The sequence below is a fragment of the Dermacentor albipictus genome, chromosome 8 (assembly GCF_038994185.2).
Source record: "Dermacentor albipictus isolate Rhodes 1998 colony chromosome 8, USDA_Dalb.pri_finalv2, whole genome shotgun sequence".
NCBI lineage: Eukaryota > Metazoa > Arthropoda > Arachnida > Ixodida > Ixodidae > Dermacentor > Dermacentor albipictus.
This window is the reverse complement of record NC_091828.1, coordinates 87,219,388-87,242,524: the sequence shown is the minus strand read 5'-3', so window position 1 is coordinate 87,242,524 and position 23,137 is coordinate 87,219,388. Positions and strand designations below refer to the sequence as shown.

Below are 23,137 nucleotides of genomic sequence, written 5' to 3'. Positions count from 1 at the left end.
ATCGAGCATATGGGTTTAGGCAAAGGAAAAGAGCTTTTATGTGGACAAACTGGAGAAATGGACTTCACGCACAAAAAAAGTTGTTGCTGCGCGCATATGCCCTTGCCATTCGATAAAGGAAGTATTTTTTTTTCCGGTTCTTGAAATGACAGTTTATATTAATAACATACAGTATAAAGGTATTTAGTTGTTGAGATTTTGTTGTGCCTGAGGAGGCTACAGCCCTGCGTCTTGCTTTTCTCCACGCTGACATTGCACATTATACTCTTGCAGACCTACCGCCAGCGAACGACACTGTACCATTCGTAAGTTATTGCCGGCTATTTCTTTCCGTCTCGCGTGTGACGTCGTTGCGCTGAAAGTCTTGGGTAACCCTTCTTCTGCGCCTAAATTGAATTTATTTGAATTACGCGTTTATTTTCATGTGTTAATTGTGGATGAAGGATGGCGGGAGTAAAAGCTGCACTCTGGCAGCTTGAGCAGCTCCCGCTGCCTACAAGAGGCGGCAAAGCGGTGACATCTATGTTGACAAAAATAAAGAGAAACATGGAATGCAGAACATGATACAGTAATAGTAGAACAGCATTATATGAAACATGAATTTAGCGGGGTAGAAAACATAAGTAACCAATAATGTGGAGACACCAAACAAAACTTCATAGAATGTGTTGCCTTGCTTTATTTCATAAACTGTATTTCCACAACTCGTATCTACGCGATAATCTAATATCATCTCCTACCTACATTTCCTCTCGCATCGACCATAGCCATAAGGTTGGAATCATTCAGTGCCGCACCAGAGCCTGTAACGAATCATTTATTCCTAGGACCTCTCAGGAATGGAACCACCTTCCCGGCTCAGTTGTCGCAATCAAGGACAACTCAAGGTTTCGTTCGGCCTTATCAGACATCATTACTCCCGGATACAACTAACTAATCGAATTTGCTGTTTTATTGCTGATTTGTTTATTTACTTGTTTTTTTTTACCCACTCCCCTCTGTAATACTTCGGTCTTGAGGGTACAATAAATAAATAAATAAATAAATAAATAAATAAATAAATAAATAAATAAATAAATAAATAAATAAAGGAAATGAGTGCGCATATCGGAGCAGAAAACGACACCACGGTAATTTCATTTGGCAAATCACACCAATAAAGCACAGGTAAAAATAAAATAAAGATAAAATAAAAATAAAACAGATAAAGAAATTTCCAACAATAACTTTTTTTAACCTTTATTGGGAATTTTTGTTCTTGTACCCTCTGTTCTTCATTGTCTCCCTACTTTTCTCCTAGCAAACCTGCAATTGCCTTTTACTAATCTTTGCTGCGACAAGTGTTCTTTCCACCTGCTATTCCCGAGTCCAAGGGCTTCATTAAGGAGGCCAGTGGAGCCTAAGCCGACAGCGGCGTACATATCAAAGCTGGGTATGTTCAGTGCAGGGTAGGTTCAAAGTTGAGCAGCTGCGGCGCCGCCAAGTGGCGACTGAGATTCACAGGAAGACACTCAGCACGGCCATCTTTACTACCTTTCTAGGTGTCCGCGGTGGCGGACATATTGTCCATGAAATTAGTCAGTGATAAAAAGATACCTAGATAATTTAATTGCAAGAAACATGTAATGAGCCTAATAAAGAGAAGAATGTCTTTAATAAAGCAAGCCTTTCTAACCTATACTTGTAACTATTAGCTAGGCACAAAACGGCAAAATATGACCTCAAGTACACTTTAAGCACTAGCATTTTTATTACCCTTCTAGATGTCCAGGCGTACGGGCATATTTTCGACGAATTCATTCAGCGATATATTAAATGATAGCTCAATATCCTCACTAAAAAAAAATATGCACATTGGAGAGCACAATTACTCCAACAAAGCAACCCTTCCTAGCATTTATATGCCTATTATCCGAACCATTAGGCAGGGATAGTTATCGCCATCTAGCGGATTTGCATGATGACGATTGCGTGACGTACGTGCACCGGACAAACCTTCGGGTGCGTCCCGGCATAAAATACCTTCGTGTTACGAAAAGAAAAGAAGAGCACGACTGTAAAGCTGTCATCAGTCAGCCCTGACATGCTTGCGCCCAGGTCTTGTCCCTTGTAACGGCCACGAACGGCCTGTTCGCGGTGGTGCTGGTGGGCGCCATCCTGGCGGTGCTGGTGCCCGTGATGGGTCTGCTGGTCCTGATGTGCCGCTGCGTGTGCGGCCTGTGCGGCGGCGGATCGGAACAAGAGAGCAAGGACGACCTCGGCAAGCGCAACACCTGGGGCTGCATGTTCACCGTCCTCTACATGCCACTAATGTGAGCGGCGACGCACCCTCTCCCCCCTCCCCCTCCCCCGCTTGCACCTGCACTACCTCTGTCCCCAGAAGAGCGTAGGGAAGAGGGAGGGAGGCGGATGTGTTTTGTGGCAACCTGGAGTTGGGCGAACCGACAGAACTTATAAAGTGCAACGCACAGCGTTCAAAAAAATATATATGTTCCCTGGCAAAGAAAACGAAGTCGCAATGCGAAGCAGCGACACTCATAGCAATGTTCCAGTGTTAACAGCAATAATACATAGCATAGTCCTTCTCGGAAATTAGTATGCCCCCAGGTATGGTGCTATACCAATATGTCTGAAATTTCACTATAGAGCGAATGAACTGTTGCGCGGGACTGCCTATGTGTATGTAACAACAAATAATAAATCGTTCGCAGACACAACGTACAGTGTGTTATTTTGTGCGCATTTGGTCAGTTAACGAACACTGTGGAATGGAGGCGTTCGCGGCGCTCATTTTTTTACGCGTAAGCGTACATGCTCAGTCTGTGAAATCGGCAAGTCGGAGGCCGCCGAGCTGGGAGAGGAAAGCGAGCGCCAGAAGAGGAGGGCAGCTGGAGGTGGAGAGGAGGAGGCGCGCCGGGGCCGGGGAAGGAAGGAGGAGTTGGAGCGTCGCGGCGGAGGAGGGTAAATGGAGGTGCGCTTGGTTCCCCTCCTCTGGCATTTGCTGCGGACTCTGTGTGCGCAATGAATGTAACTGGTTCGTCTGGCGTTCGATAGGCTTAGCACCGAGCGAGAATGACGGAGAAGCAACGTGAGCTGCGGTAGGATGAGCGCGAGCCGTCCAACCCAGAAGTCGTCGGCGAGCGCCGGGCACGACTTGAGCAAGACCGGCAAAAGGCGCGCCGGTTATAGGCGTGCTCAGGAAACTGCCGGAGAACGTGCTAGGTGGCCTGCCACAACGCGGGCGTGTCAGGCAAGACGGCACAGCTTAGAACGTCCGGAACAGCACCCATACGAATGCGCGTAACCCGAGTTCACGAAGTGAAACGTCACTACAATTTTACAAGGAGAATCTTACTAGACGAGCTTCAAATGGAGATCAACAGAGCTGCAACGACGTGATGCGTTAAAGCGTTAGATACTGGCATGGCCTCAGAGATCGGGTTGCGCGCTCCGCCGAATCTCGGAGGCCGTGAATCTAATGTGGAAAGGTGGGAGCTAGTCGATGCCATTATGGAAAGCTCGTAAAGCTTGTTTTATGTCGACGAAAGAGTAAAAGCGGTCGTGCAGTTCTTCAAAATTCAACTCAGCCTCCGCGAACATGCGCTTTTCGGTAGCGTAACTGTTGGGACTATAGTCGGTGTTGAAACGTTCACGCTGTCGCGCAAGAAGAACGTTCTCACGTTGCTACGCCGCTAATCTCGAAGCCCACGCTTTGCCGAAGGACATTGCTTGCTTTGCGTCGGAGGGCGCTCACACAGGGCGTAACTCGCTGGTTAAAAGCTGAGTTGCAAAGTATGTCTGCCTCGCCTTAAGACGCCTGTACAAAAGCGCCATGTTCGATTCACTCACAGCGGTTTATTAAAAAAAATGGAATCAGTATCGTAAAAGAAAAAAAATTACGCGCACTGTATTTGATGCAGAAGTTAGTTCATTTGACCATAAACGTTCCTCCTCTCCCGCTCTTGACTGCACCTGTAGGTAGTAAGTTCTTTTTTTACGTCTTTAATGCACGACTCCACCTCACACAAGGAGCAAGAATTCGCAACGAAAGGAGACATGTGTCAGCTGTAGAAATAAAAAAATCCGGACACTCCTAAGCATATTAATGTAGATTGTTGTTATTATTATTAACCGTGGGTCCCGCTGCAGTCTGACTTTGGGACCCTCGCCTATATGTTGTGTCTTAGGAATTCATTGCATTTAAGGAATAATGAATTGAAACTGAAACTAATGCCAGCTAGGACTGTTGGGAATGTCCACCTTCCAGAAATACTGGGATTCAAGGCTGATAGGAGCGTCAAGTGATGCGCGCTCGAGATGTACAAGATACATTTAGAATACTGACGAAAACAAGAGCAGGGAACAGATGGACCCGGGGTCATCCCTGACATAGGCAACATTACAATACAGAGTTACAGCTATTAACGAAGTATACAGTATAGAGACATGCAAAATACTGCACTGCAATGAATATAATGAAAATCCGAGGACACCTAAGCACTTCGTAGGAGCTGTGAAAGCGAAAGCATTAATATCCATTGAACGCCTGTGAAAGGTGCTTTGAGTTGTGAACCCTTAGCGGGCAAGCGAGCCCGTTGAGACGCTTGGCCAACGCCTCCTAGATAGCACAAGGCCGATGTACTACGATCAGTGACGTCATGCTACCTTGCCCGAGTGCCATAGAATCTAACGGGTACGCTCCCGAGTAAGCCAGGCGACGGTTTAGCCCAGTGGGTGAGAGTGAGGTCGTAGGCTCGAAACCAGCTAATGCGAATGCTCTTCTTTTCGATTTTATTCTGTCTCCTTATATATATTAATTTCCCTATGGCGACTAGCGAGACGAAGTTAGAACCAACGCCTCCCCTAGAAAGATGCCTGCGGCGTCGCTCGCTTACCCATTGTATCCGTCGCGCCTTGAGCTGCAGTCGGTTGTCAAGCGATGGCGCCACCTACTTCCATATCTCCGCCAAGGGGGCTGGGGTGTGGTGTGGTGTCGCGGCGGTAGCGGCTGCCACGCTGCCATGCGGTGATGTGCGCATGCGCGCATGTGTTGCAAGCGGCCACCGCGAAGATCGCTGGCTACCACCTCAAGTGGAAAGGAGAAAAAGGGGAAAGGTAAGGGCAGCAGGTTTTCGGCGCACGCGGCCGGCATCTTCTTAAAGGAGGCGTTGTTAGAACGCAGGCGATAGCTTGCGCGGTCAAGGAACGCGCGGATAACAGGCCTGCGAGAGCAAGGGTGACGTGGCGTCGTGGCGATGCCCTCTCCCCTCACGCAACACCTGACGCGCCTGCGCATCAGCTAGTGTTTCCTTTAGCCCGCTCTGCACCGGCGAGACGTGCACGTGACGTGATGCCGATGCCGATGGGGAATTTAGGTGCCTTTTCGCTGTAGAAACGCCGGCTGGTTCTCTCAGTGGGCCATTTGATGCTCTCGCATCAAAACTTCGTGAGCACGACCAGGCTATAGCTGACTATTTGTCGCCGTGCTGCTTCAAAGGGCATAGCATTAGAAATCATTGATCGTCGTCATCTAGAGATAATAGACAATTTTAGTTTAGCGTACGCAACTATAGCGTACGCTATACTCTATAATATAGCGTACGCTAAGCAGTTCACGCTTTTTACAATTTAAGTTGGCCGGCGAGATCTTCGAATCTCAGAGGCCATGTGCATTCGTTGCGGTTATTTCGCGCCTGTAGCGATAGGTGGCGCTGACATCTCGAACGTTTCTTTCGTTAGGCTTCTACTCGTTCGAAACGAGACGCGATCTCGAAAAAGCACGAGATTATCCATAATACTCTGTCGTCGAAGCTGCTTGAGACTAAGCGAAAGCCGTTTACACAGACGTTTGCTACGAACGAAGTGCATTTTACAAAAGCAACGCCAATTTCAATTCGAAGCGGGCAGCCGGGACCGCCGCCATGTTTCCCGCAAACTCCGCAAACCACGCAAAAACGCTAACGCTAACTCGTTTGCGTTGCCATGGCCTCCTTTATTCTCTGTGCCTGCCGGATCAAGGAGCGAACAAAGAGGGCGCGCCGTCAATACAGTTGCGCGGGGCCGCCACTCATCGCGGTGGGGGCGCCACTCACGTTGGGTTGCTGCGCATGCAGTTTCAGCGGCGGAGCGGTGGTCGCGCGCCGCTCGTGAGGCAGGTTGCGCATTTTTCTGTGCATTTCCTGAGCAATTTATCAGCGTTCGCGAATAATTCATGTTTCAAGCTGGCTGCTTCTTGTCAGGAACGTGTGCTCATCTTGTCAGGATCGTGAGCATCATTTTTGGTACCTAAGCACTGCAAGCACGTCAGACAGAAAAACGAAACTTTTTATTTCTAAGCAAAACAAGAAATAAAATTATTCCCAGCATGGAAAGGAAACAGAGTGAAGCATCAGCAGTTCACAACTTGACATATTTTCTCGACACTGGCTTCTGGAAGAAAGTTTTGTAGATGTCACTCTTGTCAGTGGCAGCAAAGGCATAGTTCACTAGTAGCGGCTTTATAAATCTTGAGCACACCAACTTAGCTACATCATGGTGGTGCTGGGTGTTGGGGCAATGAAGAAAGCCAGACTTAGAAACAGCTGGTACAGCTGCATCTAAGAGCGTTTGCAGAGGTTTGTGAAGCGTTGGGCATTTTTGAAGTGCTGTCTGGACAAATATCCGCAGGGTCTCTAGGACGTGGAGCAGGTTGTCTGAAGGGTATAACAATCCACCTCTGTCCTGGTGAAAAGTAAACATCTGAAGTGGCTGTTTAGTCAAAGGCTTGGTGACGATTGCACTGCAGCTGTCACATTCAATATGCTCTTTAACTACACGGGCAATATATCCGCCAACATAAACCGTTGCTGACACTTGCAGTGTTGCAAACTTTGCCACATTTGGCCGCCTGAGATCTTCCAGTACATTTACAGCTTGCTTTGGAAGCTCAGCTGAGCTCTTCGACACCTGTGGAGTTTCAAGTAAAACCCCCTTAGATGGTCCAGGCTCTTCAGCGCAAAGAACGTTACTGTCCTGCGACACAGCTGCGATGCCCGTCTTCAAAACTTTTTCTAGCCCCGAGATTGCAGAACGGACATCCAACTGGTCATTGCAACCGACCGACCGCCTGAGTGTCCCAAACAATGACTCGATGGGGTCACTGCTAAACTTCCTTGTTAACACAAAACCGAAATTTTCTCTCGTGAGAAGGAAGCGGACACAATGAACAGTGGAGTATGTCGTGAGCAGCAGCGCTTCATATGTTTCAGTCGTAAGGAATCCACGAGGAGATGATGTATTTCTCTTCAATTCCTCCATGTACAAGGGAAACGTAACTTCTAGCCACTCAAGGCGATCATCATCTGGGCTGTCGTAGTGCCGCACATCCGGAAAGCATTGCTGGACATGTTGCATGGTGTTACTTGTGTCATGCAAAATGAACCATCGATATATATTTCTCATAAAGGTTATTGTCGGTCCTGCACCAGCAAAAGCAGGATGGCAGCTATGGCCAGCTTGCTTCACGAGAACTTCGAGTGCTGAAGTAACATCTGAAGAGAATACTTCCACTGCCCTCTTAACATTCATTTTCTCAATATTGTTTGGATAGACATGTTTCCTGCTCAAATTCCTCACTGGCTTGACAATCCATGCTTTCTGCATTTCATACAGTTTCTTTAGGTGGGATGAAGACACCTCGCCAGCTTTGCCGAGGTCTCGTGACAGAAACTGGGACCGCACATTTTTCATTATGTGACAGTAGTCAAAGCTTAGGAAAAGTTCTCGGTCGGGATTGCATGGGTGGGGAATTCTGTAGGTCAAAAACCCACCGCACAGCTCTTTCATTGCACTTACGCTGACTTTATGGTTATCTGTCACCAAGCGTACTATACGGAACCCTATTTCTTCTACTTCTTTCATTACATAGAGAAGCAACTTTGACAGCTGACAGCCACTTAGCCCTTTCGTAAAAAAGTATGAAACGGGAATCTTATAAGTAGTGCTGAGCCCATTTATGATAAAGCATAGCAAGGAGTTTGCCAAAACAAGCTCACTGTCAGGTGCACTTGCTATGCCCATGTCGACTTGACCGACAAAGCAATCTCGCTGCTTATTATACTGAAGCTTCGGCTTTATCCGCATCTCATCTACTATTAGTGAGCAGGTTCTAGATTGGGGTGCATCCAGCTTTTCTAATTCAGCCTTCAGTCTTGCTTGCACTAGGTGGTTGAAACCTGTCTCGCCCGAGCTGCTCCCAAGGTAATTCAGAAGGGTGCTTCTGCTAGGTAGCTTGAATAGCATTTCCCTCCTTGTGTGCTCATAAGCTTTTGTTGACAGGTGGCGTAGTACGATGCAGTGGCGCACTACGTCTTCAGTCCAAGTTGGCTTTTTTCGGCGAAAGTTAACAATTTGATCCAATAAAAACACAGCTGAAATATGCTTCTCTTCAGCCTGCTGGCGAATGTACTGCAGATCACCAAAATTTCAATCATTTTTCATTTTTTCAAGCTCTGTTTTGTACTGGTCAACTGTATGTCGAAGCTTTTCAACCTGCTTTTTCAGATCCCTTTCTCTGCGTTTCCATCTTGTTCTTTCAGTTGCAAGTAGGCTAGATACTCCAACGTTTACTTGCGTTGCTTGATGTGAAAACTTTGCATCTGTGCTATTTGAAGCCTCCTGTAATTCCTTTTCGTTTTCAGGTCTTGCCTGTTCATCTCTTTCTGGATAAGCAGACGGGCTGGCCTCTTGACAGTTGTGCTCCGACATTTCTGCATCTGTGCCATCCTGCAACTTCTGCCGTTTTGTAGCCGGTTCAGGTTCCTTTTCTTTGGTTTTCGGAAACGCCCTCTTCTTGATGCTTTCTGTATCCCTTTCTTGAAACTGCCTTGGCTTCATGTATGAAGGGTATTCCGGAAACAAGGAGGGCACTACACCTTTCTTGAGACGGCGCCGCTTGCCCTCCGCAAAGTCGGTTTCCTTGAAGTGCCGGCTACATACTCTTGAATAATTCGAAGTAGTGTTCGGCACCCAGTTGTCCCTCCGTATGGCTCTCAACCACTGTTCCCGTAGCGCCATGTCTGCCGGAATCTCGTGGAAAGAGATGCCTGGAATCTTGCTTTTCCCATCTGAGCGGCAAAGCGGCACACAGCAGTATGCCATTAAATCCTGCAAGGCAATGGTCAGCGGTTTAACAATGCGTTCGATATTACAGTCGCATGCTTAAAATTTTCAATGCAACCACACAAATTCGTCGAGCGTGCTCAGCGCAATAACAAAACTAAGATCTGTCAGTCTGAGAAAATGTGCCCACAAATATTCGAATTGTACACACAGTACGCCACAGACAGATATAGGACTTTATGCAGGCTACAAATAACACTATTGCTATTACAAAATTCTTGGCTCACCGGTGGAACGGGACAGGTGGATCAGCATGCGTTGAGCGTCGCCGATTTTCGGTCCCTAAAGCACGAAGCAGTGCCTAAGCAGTGCTGTCATAACAACGCAAACCAGGAAGCTTTAGTTTTTTGCACGTGCGAGCCAAAGAGATTGAATTGCCACTGTACAATGATCAAAATACTCGCATGCGACTGGCCGACAACGTGGTGCAGCCGCGGAAGACGAACGCACACGACCCCAACGTGACTAGCGCCACCACTCGGCATTCAGTAGCGTAACAAACCGAAGTGCGCCGACTGCCGCGGAGGGTGCGTTCGGCAGGCACAAAAAAAATAGAGGAGGCCATGGCGTTGCATACGCCCGCTATACCCGCAATTTCGTTTAGCGTTCAGCGCATGCGCAGTGAAGCCCCGCTATTTTTTAGCGCACGCAATGGCATAGCGTACGCTATACTAAAACTGTCGCGCTGTTCTCGCGCGGGGAGCATATGCAGGGGCAGTTACGTCGAAACTGCGCCTCAAGTGAACGTGTTCGCATCTAGAGCAGAAGGTAGAAGGGCGAGATCGCATGGCGTATCTTCCGAACGCGGGTGTTCTTACTTGATAAGATCTTTTCGCGAGACACTCCCTGCACGTCCCGCACGAAATCCTCCGCAACTGGGGCCAACAATTTGCACGCGCGCGCGCGCGGCGTCTCTCCCGTACGGGCCAGGTTGCTCCTGATCAGCGCGATCTTCTGCGTCAACCACCTGCCTGCGGCGATCAGCAGCCTCCAGGATCACGCCAAGTTCGTGGCCGACAACGCACCCCGAATACTGTGGAAGCCCCTGAACGTGAGTTTGCCCGCCGAGCCTTCCCCGCCTTTGAACATTGTGCCGCGCCTTCCCCCATTTATGTTTTCTTGAGGTGTTTTTGACGGACGAGCTCTAAAGCAATACTAAAGAAATGCAGCAGATCCAACGAGTTGCAACCTATTATATACAGCGAGGCTTTTGTGTGGGCTTATAAAGACCGGAAACGCGAGTTTGTGGGTGTTGAATGTGCGGACAAAGTGACACGGAAGGGCGCTTTATTCAGGTATCGTGATGAGTGGTATATAGAGCACGGCGCGGGCCCGGGCTCAGCCGAAAGCCCGAGCTGACGCCGCTTAAGCAGTTGTTGACACGGGCCCCGGCCTCAGTCACGTCTGGGCCTCAGTCACGTCCGGTTTAGGCCCGGGTATGCCATTTGCAACTCCGCAAAACTGAATACTATGAGAACTGCAGCCCTACGAAAATTCTAGGTCTGCGGTGTGTCGGTTTCTTGGGAAACTCTGGGGCAGGCAGGCCACGACACAGCGGTTATGTGCTGCGCAGATCAGTGCTCATTAGTGGGGCTCTTCAGTAACTACAAAACCAGCACCGGTGATCAACCGCGCCCACTACGCGCCCCTTGCTTTTCTATGCGATAAGCATTCTTCGCATACTTGAGACATTTTTTATCTGTCTGTCTGTGCCGCTTTGCGCTACCTTGTGCATTATTGTTTTAGTTGAAAAGAAAATCCACCCGCCGCTGTGGCTTAGCGGCTATGGTATTGCGCTGCTAAGCACAAGATAGCGGGATCAAATGGCGGCCGCGCCGGCCGCATTTCGAGGGGGTCGGAAATGCAAAAACACCGGTGTCCTGTGCGTTGGGGTCACGTTACATATTCCCTGGTGGTGAAAATATATCCAGAGTCACCCCCCCTCCCCCTACTGCTGCGTGCCTCATGATCAAATTGTTGTTTAGCACTTAAAAACAACCCGGAACACAACAATAATACAAAAATCCGAGCACACCTAAGCGCTTCTTATGAGTTGTGAATGCGAACGCATTAATGTACAATTCAACGCAGCTGAGCGGTCTTTCGAGTTTTGCCCTGCGTGTAAATGTTTTCGACTTTTGCTGCGGGGCGTGTTATCGTGTTTTGCGATGAAATTGGTGCGGATTATTTATTTTTTTGTACAGTTTCTACGTTAGCACACGTCGGTTGTTGAGCGGAATCATGTGGACGATGTTGCTGAGAAACCAAGGGCGCCGCATGCTACCGACGTCCTGCGCGACGAGAGACCGAGGAGGCAGCGGCTGCCACTAAGGCCGGCAGGCGCGCGCAGCAGCTAAGCCTAGTGCGGGTTGGGGGTAGACACACGACACGCACCGCGCACCGGCTTTCGAGAGTGAGAGGGAAGCACCCGCACGTAAAGCAACTTAAACTTCGTAAAGTAGCGACACTCTCCTCCTCCACTTTCACTCCTAGTTTCTCCTCTCTTTCACGCTCCCTCCTCGACCGTGGCGCCGCCTACACACTGCTCGAGCGTAGGGACGGCGCCAACACATGGAGGAAGGAAACAGAGGAGAGGCCCTGCCCCCTCCGCGCGCTAGGAGAAAAGTGTGGAGGAAATGACGTAGTAGGTTCTCCTATTTTTGCTGTTTTTTTATTTTCTTGCTGTAGCGGCCACGCCTTTCCGGCCACAATGGCGGCTTTGTTATGGTTCTGTGTGCTAACACATGTTGCTCTGTAGCTTTCGTACCGTGGCAAAGGTGCCGTGCGGGCAGGTTTGCGTTGGTCTCCGTGTTTCATTGCGCTGCGTTATCTGGACCGTGCTCTGCCGGATGTTGCTGTGGCCAGGCGGGACAGGAGGAACTAAAGTTCGTGAAATGAACGCGCATGCAACGTTGTACGCAATGTACCGCGTCACGGCAATGGCTACGGACGAAGGAATATCCGCGGGAAATGTTGCCCTCTTTCGTGGAATCATGCTAACGTGCTAACGATTGCTTAGTATTGCTGCGGAGCGCGTGGGACAAGCAGCATGGTTGCGCGCAGCGCGGCGTGGTTTCGCGAGAAATGTAAACAAGAGAGGAGAGCTGGCCCGATAGGCGAGCAACGCCATGAGCAACGCCAACTTCCGGCTTCATTTTAGCTTCACAAAGAGTGACATCAGGGCCTCTCCTTAGTTTCCTTCCTCCGTGGCGCCAACATGCGCTCCTCGCCACACCGTAGGCGATTCTCGAGCAAAAGTGTCGCAGATGCACGGCGCGAGGGCCCACGTGATGCTATTAGGCCAATAGCGACGCGGCGTCGGTCTCGGGCAGAGCGTGCGAGGAGGAGGCGGCATTCTTCAAAGCGTGTCGCTACTTTACGAAATTTCAGGGGCTTTACCCGCACACCCTACAGCCCCTGAAACTTAAGCACGCGTGCGCCATGCGACTGCCTCGCTGACGATGACGACAACCCGTCTCTTCTTGATTTGGGAGAGGGAAAGTACGCTTAATTCTGCAGCCCATATGGGAGCACGGCGCAGGGACAACCCGTCTCGCCCCGCAGCGTCGAGTCACCGCATCTGCTCCGCCGAGGCGTGCTGGTGACGTGGCGTCGCGGCGATGCCCTCTCCCCTCGCGAGACACTTGGTGCGCTAATGCGCCACAAGGGGTTCGATTGGGCTCCACCGTGCGAGGATGTCGCCCAAACTCATGATAAATAAACGTTTTCTCTCTCTCTCTTTTGCCCGCTCTGCTCCGTCTAGGCGCGCTCGTCACGTGGCGTCGCAGCCAATGGGAATTTAGGTGCCGTTTTGCTACAGACGCCGGCTTTTTCGTTCAGTGGGCCCTTTGATGCTTTCGCATAAAAAAATGAAATCTCAAACAAGCTCTTGTATAATACTGAATTAAAGGGGTAGCAAACGAACTCTGGAATAGTAATCCAGAAATTCGTTTGCGTGTTAAAGCACAGTGTAGCTCGCTACAGGTTTATATTAACGCGACAGCGTTAAGGAGCTCGTGTCGCAGAAAAGCCGGTGTCGTCGGCGTCCGCGGCGTTGGCCGAGAGCGATAAATCTCAGCAGTCACTTCACGAATAAAAAACAACTTGCAAGATGGGCTGGGTGGGAATCGAACCAGGGTCTCCGGAGTGTGAGACGGAGACGTTACCACTGAGCCACGAGTTCGATGCTTCAAGGCGGTACAAATGCGCCTCTAGTGGAACGCGGTGTTGCCTTAGAAACGAGCTGTTTCTAAGGCTCAGGCGTGCGTCGCTTGCTCAGGCGCACATTTCGTTGTCGCGCCGAACGCTGCGTTGCTCGACGCTCACCGCGTCCGATGCGGGGCGCGCAGTCGCTGCGCCGAACCCCATTGTCTTACATCCCTTGGCGGGTCGACGGGAACGCTGTCGCGTTCCACTCTTGAAGGCCAAGCTTAAGCGTCCTCCAATTTTTTTGTTTTCACTACTTGTTCATTCTAGTCACATATTCACATAATGAGGCCAACTAAGGCACGCGCAGGGCAACTGAGGCCTGCGCGTGCCAGGGGTGTATAAGATCGGCTGTCCGCTATCGCGGAAAGCCAATTTTTTTACGCTAACGCCCCCTGGCACACTTCGGCCTCCGCGGCCCCAGCCCACGGGCCGCCTTGCTTCCAGCTCCGATTCCCCCGCTACCCCTTGGGTGCCCTGGATATCCTCTGCCGCCTGCTTTAATATAACCTCAAGTGCTCTCCTGAGGCCTCCGATGACCGGTTACATGTGCCCTCCTGGAGCGCTGCTTGTAAAGAAATGCAATCTATCGTCGCGACGAAAAAAGCGACCCGCGACTTACACAGCATCAGTCAGAACCTTGCTCCTTCAGGCACAGCGATCGCAAAATGGGGCCTCCGTGCCCACTGCGTCACCGCGCGGGCGGCCAGCGGCGGAGCGTAAACAAACTCGACCGCACTCCGTAGGGCTTAGGCAGGGTCTCATAATCAAGGAGCAAAGGCCCCCAGATTTTCTCTCTCGCACCCGCTCTTACTCGCGCCTGCGCACAAACGTCGAGCGCCGCGAGAAACGCCACGCCCCGCTGTACCCACTAGCAATTGTAAAAATGCAACCAGGCCGGGCTGGGCACGGGCCTGCAGCAACTGCCGGTGCAGCGCTTTATGAGCAAGGCCAGGGCAACTGCATATTTCTAGAGTATAAAAACTAAAATAGTTTTACACTTTTTAATAATCTGAAAGATTTAAGATAAAATGCATGTGCTGTGAATGAAACGCTTTCAGAAGTTTGTTATGTTGGTGCAATTATGCAAGAAATTCTGTCGAAGATCAGTCAAGCATGCAGGAACCAACTTGATTGAACTTGACTGTTGCATCTATGTATGTCACCGGCGAAAATGCGCCTGGAGTGTCCACATTATATCAATGCCAAAATATTAACATGCGCGTAGTAAACCCACTTATTTTCTCATGGTTCTGGCTAAACAAGTCGCAATACGTAGCACAACAATCTTTGCGTCTGCCGAAATCCCACGGAGGATACAGCTTGCCGTGCATGGTTACATTTGGTAGGCTTTTGTGCACTAAAAGTACATGTGATCTACTTGATGATGATGAGTATATAGGTAGACCACTGCTCCTTTATTGGCTGGGCCATTACCGTCGAAAGCTTATGCCGCAAAGTACAGGCAACTTGCTTCCGACGGCGGTAACGCCATCACCGCAGTATGCGGCGGCTGTGCGCTTGCAAAGCCAGCTTGTACAACTAAGAATGACAAAATGGCGTGGGACACCAGTTTCCAGGCTTTGTGAAATGTGTGAGATAGTTGTACCTCCACAGACAGCTACTACAGAAACATGGACAGCTGCGCTTTCACCTGATATGCGCTCTCAAGTGAAGGATTTTCATTGGCAATATCAGTGGGACATTCTACCTACAAGAGGCAGGCTTGAACGCTGGCACATGGTAGCGAATGATAAATGCATGCATTGCGCACGGAGACCAACGCGCATGTAGTGAGGAGTGCGTTGTAGCACGCACCTTCTGGAAGCTAGTTGCAAGAATGTTTGGAATATCCATCGTCGAGATGGATATTCCAAACACATCGCCGAGATTGGTTTGCGAATCTCGTCTACTACAGCGCTAGCTACGTTTTGTGGTGTTTCCGCAGCATTGCAGAACGATCTCGACAGTCAAATAGAGCAATGTACCCCAGAATGCGAAAACTACGGGTGATAGTGATAGGTACCGTCTCCCAAGGCAAAGTCTTTCTCTAGCCAGAATAATGCGCAATTCTGCCTGCCTGAGTTGATGCTTTGTATTTGTATGTGCCCCAGGTGCGTTTCGTAAATTCGAGGCTGACAATAATACTTTTGCATAAAAGTTGTAATGATGTTTTGTTGTTGTTGTTGTGTGTGGCAAAGCCAGTGTCAAGCAGACACCATTTATTATTTCATTTGCTAATCTGTTTTGTTTGCATCAAGTATGATGTATTACATGTGCTGTACCTTATATTGCACTTCACGTTCATGCCACAGTTCTAAGCGTGCCTACGGGTGAATAAATTTCCTTGTCGACTACAGAGCAAGACCGAAGCCTGACTGATGCACGCGCTCTCGCAATTTAGCATGTGTGGCCGTGTGCGCTGATCGCGACGCTTGATGCATACCGACGTGACGTCAAAGCAGGGCACGCTGTCGTATGTTATCATGGTTGTAAAGGCAACTACCGAGTTATCCCCACTTTTCACCGTGTGTCGAGAGTGTGTTCTAGCCTCTCTCGCGGGCCGATCCCGGAGATTGTGCAGCCTAGCCGCGAACTTCAAAATTCGGAAAATTTCCGTGGACATGCACGACACCGAGGAGAAGTGTGTGTGGGGGGATGGAGGGGGGGCGCAAGGGTAAGTGACTTCTTGCACGTGCCTATATATATATACATATATATATATATATATATATATATATATATATATATATATATATATATATATATAAATATATATATATATATATATATATATATATATATATATATATATATATATATATATATTGTAAGGAAGATAACGAACATGCTCGCTGGGTCAGCAGCATCGGCAGCATCAAGCGCGCAGCAGAAGCTCGAGCTCGGGGGACTGTGCTCGGTGCATCGTAGAACCGGCGGCCGCTGCGAACCTTAATAAACCTCCTTTATAATTGGTGGAGGTGCGGGGTAACGTTCCACTCTACCATCCTGGAACTCCGTTCTCGGACGCTACCCTCCGCCATGCCGGGCGCCGACCAGCAGACTCTTCCCTCGCCACCCGTCCCTTGCGCTGGCACCGTTCGCCAGCGGTAGCCTCCCATCTTCAGCGGAACCGACGACAATGACGTTGAAGAGTGGCTGTCGTCCTACGAACGGGTGAGCGTTCACAACAAATGGAACGACTCGGACAAGCTGGCTTACGTCTCATTCTACCTCGCGGGCGTGGCCAGTCTCTGGTTCAGAAATCATGAAAGGGATATCCGAACGTGGTCGGCGCTCAAGACGTCCATCACAGAAGTATTTGACCGACCCGCCGTCAGGAAACTCCGAGCCGAGCAGCGTTTGCGTACACGCGCACAGGACACGGGTGAGACATTCACCAGCTACATAGAAGACGTTCTCGATTTGTGCAGGCGCGTGAACGCTGCCATGACGGAAACGGAAAAGATCAAGCACGTCATGAAGGGAATCGGCGATGACGCGTTCCAAATGCTTCTGGCCAAGGACCCGTGCACTGTTGGCGACGTCATCAGCTTGTGCCAGAGCTATGACGAATTGCCTAAGCAGCGAGCCCTGACAAGGCGACATCCCACGCCAAATGCGGCATCCCTCTGCAACCTTACCACCGGCCCAGAACACGCCTCCCTGATAACGCAAATCAAGGATTTCGTTCGCGAAGAAGTCGCACGACAGCTATCTCTGGTGTCCGTCACTCAGGAGTCTGCCAGCACTTTGCCGTCTCAATCCGTAACGTGATCCATGAAGAGGTCGTGGAAGCGCTGCCGGCTGTTCACCAGCAGGATGTCGTGACTACACCAGTCCTGGCCTCCGTCGATGCTCATCCTGCCGCTAAAATTGTCGTGAAAGAAGACACCTGTATTCCTCCGCGCTCTTCAGCATTCGTACCAGTCTTCTGTAGTATCATATCCGACGGGACGGTCTTCTTCATGCCCTCTCATCACTTTGTTAGCCGAAAAGCGCTTCCTTTGCCCTTTGCAGCTCTTGACCTTGCCGCCGGTGTCAGCACGATGCCCATTTACAATCATCTTTCCTCGCCGCTATCACTGCTCCGCCGCGAATGCCTTGGTTACGTCGAGTCGGTCGATTCAACACGAATTGTCTCCGTCCTCGACGAAGCGCCTGCTACTACCGTCCATGAACTGAGTGCCCTCTCCGTACCCGACTCAACATGCACTGGTGTCTTCAGCCCATTCATCGCCGAAGATCTGCCGCATTCGCAGCGATCTCAACTTCTCGCCCTCCTTCAGCACTTCCGCCGTTCTTTCGACGTTGCGCAACCGTCTCTTGGCCGCACTTCGACGGTCGAGCATTACATCGACACTGGCTCTCACTCACCGCTGCGACAAAGATCATATCGCGTGTCCGCTACGGAACGTCGCGTCATTGCAGACCAGGTCGATGACATGCTCCGTCGAGGCGTCATTCAACCTTCCCAAAGCCCATGGGCCTCTCCCGTGGTCCTCGTCCTCCCCCCAAAAAAACCGGCTCCATCCGCTTCTGCGTTGATTTTCGACGCTTGAACAAGATCACGCTGAAGGACGTCTACCAATTACCACGCATCGATGATGCTTTGGACTGTTTACAGGGAGCCGAGTTCATTTCTTCGCTGGATTTGCGGTCAGGCTACTGGCAGGTTCCGATGGCAGAGGCCCATCGCCCGAAAACTGCCTTTGTTACACCAGACGGCTTGTTTGAATTCACCGTCATGCCTTTCGGACTTTGCAACGCTCCTGCTACGTTCGAAAGGATGATGGATAATGTTCTACGTGGCCTCAAATGGAAAATCTGTCTTTGCTATCTTGACGATATTGTGGTGTTCGCCCCTGATTTCGCAACGCATCTGCTCCGTCTCCAGCACGTACTCACTTGCGTGACCAACGCCGGGTTGCAACTTAACCTGAAGAAGTGTAGATTTGCTGTTCGTCAGCTCACAATTTTAGGCCATGTCGTGTCAAAGGAAGGCATTCGCCCGGATCCCGAGAAGCTACGTGCTGTTACTGCGTCCCCAAAACCTACCACTATGAAAGAGCTACGCAGTTTTATCGGCCTCTGCTCTTACTTCCGACGATTCGTTCGAAACTTTGCGTCAATTATATCGCCTCTCACGCAGATTCTTGGTGGCGCTCGAGATCTCTCATCATGGTCTCCAGAGTGTGACGACGCCTTCGCAACCTTGCGCCGTCTTCTCACGACGCCACCCATTCTTCGCCATTTTGACCCTTAAGCACCAACCGAAATCCATACCGATGCAAGCGGTGTGATCCTTGGCGCTGTGTTGGCACAGCGTCAGCCTGGCCACACAGAATACGTCGCCGCATACGCGAGTCGCACGTTAACCAAGGCGGAAACCAATTACAGCGTTACAGAAAAGGAGTGTTTGGCCATTGTGTGGGCGCTTGGCAAGTTTCGCCCATATTTATACGGCCGATCATTTGACGTAGTGACCGACCACCACGCACTATGTTGGCTGTCGACGCTCAAAGATCCATCCGGCCGTCTTGCCCGCTGGGCATTGCGAATCCAAGAATATGACATCCGCGTAGTTTACCGTTCCGGGCGAAAGCACTCCGATGCTGACGCGCTATCCCGATCGCCGCTGCCCCCGAAGGCCCGTGACGACTCCGCCTGCGAGTGTACACTATCCTCTCTGGACGTTGACACTATCGCTGCTGCACAGCGTAATGATCCCTGGACTGCATCTCTGCTCGACCTTCTCTCGGATACGTCGAAAGTTCCCGCGTCACGTACGCTTCGGCGCCAACTTCCTCATTTTGCGATTCGAGACCAGCTACTCTATCGACGCAACTATGCCCCAGAGGGACGCACCTGGTTACTCGTCATTCCGAGAACCTTGCGATCAGAGCTCTGCTCCTCATTCCACGTCGACCCTCAGTGTGGCCACGCGGGAGTCTTCAAAACCTACGAAAGACTTCGACACCGCTATTACTGGCGGGGAATGTACAATTTCGTTCGAACGTTTTTTTATTCAGATACCCTAAAGGCCCTTATAGGCATTACATAGGGGGGGGGGGGGCGGGGGTGACGGGGTTAACAACAGGATATTTCAAACACAATTAGGGGGGGGAAGGCAATATAGAACAACGTGGTAAAGATCACCAAATACAACAAGAAAATATAAAAAGAAAAAAAAGGAGAGAATTGCATACATTGTTGAAAAAAAAACCAACAACAACAACACTCCGTACAAAGCATGTAGATACACTTACAATGCGTCAAAGGCATAAAATTCTGCTTTTACCCAACATGCGTAAAACTGCGCTTCAAATTACTTACAAATGAGTCATGATCACGTATAGAAGCAATTTCTTTTGGCAGCTTATTCCAGTGATGAATAGCAAGAAAGAGCGGTGATTGTCGCAGGAGATTAGTACGCGCAAACATGGGACGCACTTTGAAGGGATGGTCGAGGCGGGCGAAAATCTTTTGTGGGGGTTTGATATGGGATGCTGTAAAGGATGACGGGGTATGATACAATCTGTGGAAGTGGGAAAGTAGTGCTAACAGTCGTCGTGTTTCTAGAGACGGTAATTGGAGGGACTCTTTGATAGCCGTGATGCTGGATGTTCTAGAGTATGTTTTAGTGATGAAGCGTGCTGCTTTATTTTGTAAAGATTCCAGCTTGTTTATTAGGTAAGTCTGATTTGGATTCCATATTATGGAAGCGTATTCAATCTTTGAGCGAACTAGAGCTGTGTAAGCTAATAATTTAGTTGACTGATTTGCTAAATAGAAATTTCGCCTAATGAATCCAAGTGTTTTATTTGTTTTCGAAATTATTTCATCAATGTGATCATTCCATGTAAGGTTAGAAGTTAAATGGACTCCCAAATATTTTAATGTAGACACATTGTCTATGCATATGCTGTTCATAAAATATGAACTTAAGACGTTCGTCCGCTCTTGTCGTGAGCGCCAACGCCGTAAAGCGCCACCACACAACTCCGCCGGTGAACTCCAGCCTCTGCAATGCCCATCCCGACCCTTTGATCGCGTGGGCATAGATCTCTACGGGCCACTCCCGTTGACTCCTACCGGCAACAGGTGGATAATCGTTGCGGTCGACCACTTAACCCGTTATGCGGAGACCGCTGCTCTACCAAATGCTACAGCGCAAGAGGTCGCCAATTTCATACTTCACCGTTTTCTCCTTCGTCATGGAGGTCCACGTGAACTTTTAAGCGACAGAGGCCGCGTCTTCTTATCTGAAGTCGTCGAACACCTGCTTGCTGAATGCGCTATTGTTCATCGTAAATGCACTGCTTATCACCCACAGACGAACGGTACCACGGAACGCTTTAATCGAACTCTTGGTGACATGCTCGCCATGTATGTTTCACCTGATCACTCTAATTGGGACCTCGTTCTTCCGTTTGTCACCTATGCCTACAACACCGCGACTCAGGCCACTACCGGATTCTCACCCTTTTACCTTCTTTACGGCCGTCATCCTTCGCACACAATCGACACTATTCTGCCCTACCGGCCAGACCCATCCGAATGCCTGCCGATCTCGGAAGCCACCAGACACGCCGAGGAATGTCGCCAGCTGGCCCGCCGATTCACCTCGGATGACCAGAACCGTCAAAAGGCCCTTCACGATGCCCAGAACTCGACTCCCACTTTTCTCCCGGGCGCTCTCGTCTGGTTGTTAGTGCCACACCGCACGCCTGGGCTCGCTTCAAAACTCCTTCCGAAGTACGACGGGCCATACCGCGTTCTCGAGAGAACATCACCCGTGAATTACCTGATTGAGCCGCTAACGCCGCCGTCCGACATGCGGCGTCGTAACCGCGAAGTCATTCACGTTCAGCGTCTCAAGCCGTATCACGATTCTACCGTCCTTCCAGAAACCTAAGTCGCCAGGATGGCTCCTTTATTTCCGCGGGGCCATTGTAAGGAAGATAACGAACATGCGCGCTGGGTCAGCAGCATCGGCAGCATCAAGCGCGCAGCAGAAGCTCGAGCTCGGGGGACTGTGCTCGGTGCATCGTAGAACCGGCGGCCGCTGCGAACCCTAATAAACCTCCTTTATAATATATATATATATATATATATATATATATATATATATATATATATGCATGTATATCATCAGCCTGGCTACGCCCACTGCAGGGCAAAGGCCTCCCCCATACTTCTCTGACACTCCTGCTGCTACTTCCAAACCACTGCCACAAACGCTTGCGCCTACACTCACACGTGCCCCGACAGAACAAATGGACACTCTTGCATCCACTGCTACGACGGAAGCCGCACTCCAACGCCGCCTTCATCACACACGCAGCCCTCAGCCGCAAAAAGGAAGAATGCCGAAATAACAGACACCAAGAACACCGTCGAAAACGCCATATTTGTCCTCACTGACCGCATGGACATCTGGAAAACGAACTTGTTGCCCTTGAAAATCGGCTACAGATCAAGCTTGATGCATTTATTTGTGAGGCACCTGTACAGTTCTGCAGGTTCCAAGAGCTAATCGACAGCTAGAGAAGACGCTCCGCGACGTCACAAGTTCCCATCCTTCAAAACAACGACAATAATGATGAAACCAGCCCGTAGTCTAGTCATCTGGTAATGGAACTGCAGGGGGTTCCGCAACAAGCATGCATGTCTAACACTATTTCTACAGTGTCTTAACGAGCTCCCTGACATTACTGCTTTGCAGGAAACACGCGGGAAAGTCACTGTACCTGGGTACAACACGTTTCAAGACCCTCACATAGACAAGCCCAACATTGCCATACTTGCAAGGCGACATCTTTCTGTTAAATGGGGCACATTCAGCAGTACTGAAATTCCTCACGATTTGATAAAAATTCTACGTCAAAGCCACAAACAACCCACCCTATGCTTGTTGAATGTTTATAGCCCTCCCAACGCTCTACAACACCACTTTGGGCACATGCTTGCTCAGGCCAAAGCTAACGCCAATAAACAGCCGCTAGTCGTAACGGGCGACTTCAATGCCCCCCATCAAATGTGGGGCCGCTCCGCGTCCACTCCTAAGGGAAGAGCTCTGTGGCAACGCATACAAAACTAAGGTTTCGCCGTCTACAATGACTTTGCTCTTCCTACCCGGCTGCGAAATAGCGTCAGTAGAGATACATCCCCCGACCTCACCGTAACTCACCGCATCACTCAGGCGACGTGGAAAAACCTCCAAAACAACTTAGGAAGCGACCATTACAGCCTCGAACTCCGTGAAGATTTTAAGCACAGACCGCTAGGCACGAAACCACTAAGGCTTACCAATTGGACGAAATTGAGAAAATCTCGCTGCAACACTAACGAAGAAACCATTACCGACATTGAGCAATGGGCGAACGCCTTGCAGGCGGACGTAGAGGCCCATACCACCACTCTCCCGCTAGACACGCCCTTGGCCAAAATTGATTCGAAGCTCCTGCACATGTGGGAAGCGAAGAATGCTTTACTTAGGAAATGGCTAACAGCACGGTACAATCACAAACTCCGAATCAGAATCGCCAAATTGGACTCTGAGATCCAACAATACGCTGTCAAATTGGCGGCACAGCAATGGACTCAGGTTTGCGAAGGAGCGCATGGTCATCTTAGCACTAAAATGACCTGGCAATTGCTCCGGCACCAACTCGACACCACCACGTCTAGGATGCACAGTAACCACCAGATGAATAAACTGCTGCATGAACATGCAGCCGACCTGCCAACCATGTTCAGCAACCTGGCC

The 23,137-nt window shown here is 49.9% G+C and overlaps 1 protein-coding gene across 5 annotated transcripts in view; it reads left to right on the top strand.

The window, feature by feature from the left end:
* Positions 1-23,137, top strand: part of LOC139048832 (uncharacterized) — a 396,301-nt gene that overhangs the window by 314,562 nt on the left and 58,602 nt on the right. For 4 of the 5 annotated variants that reach the window (XM_070523680.1, XM_070523684.1, XM_070523682.1 and 1 more), the window contains exons 4-6: positions 274-305; positions 2,098-2,312; positions 10,090-10,210. In XM_070523680.1, coding sequence (XP_070379781.1) covers positions 274-305; positions 2,098-2,312; positions 10,090-10,210 — 368 coding nt within the window. The remainder of the gene's footprint in view (positions 1-273; positions 306-2,097; positions 2,313-10,089; positions 10,211-23,137) is intronic. The other variant, XM_070523683.1, reaches the window with a different exon arrangement.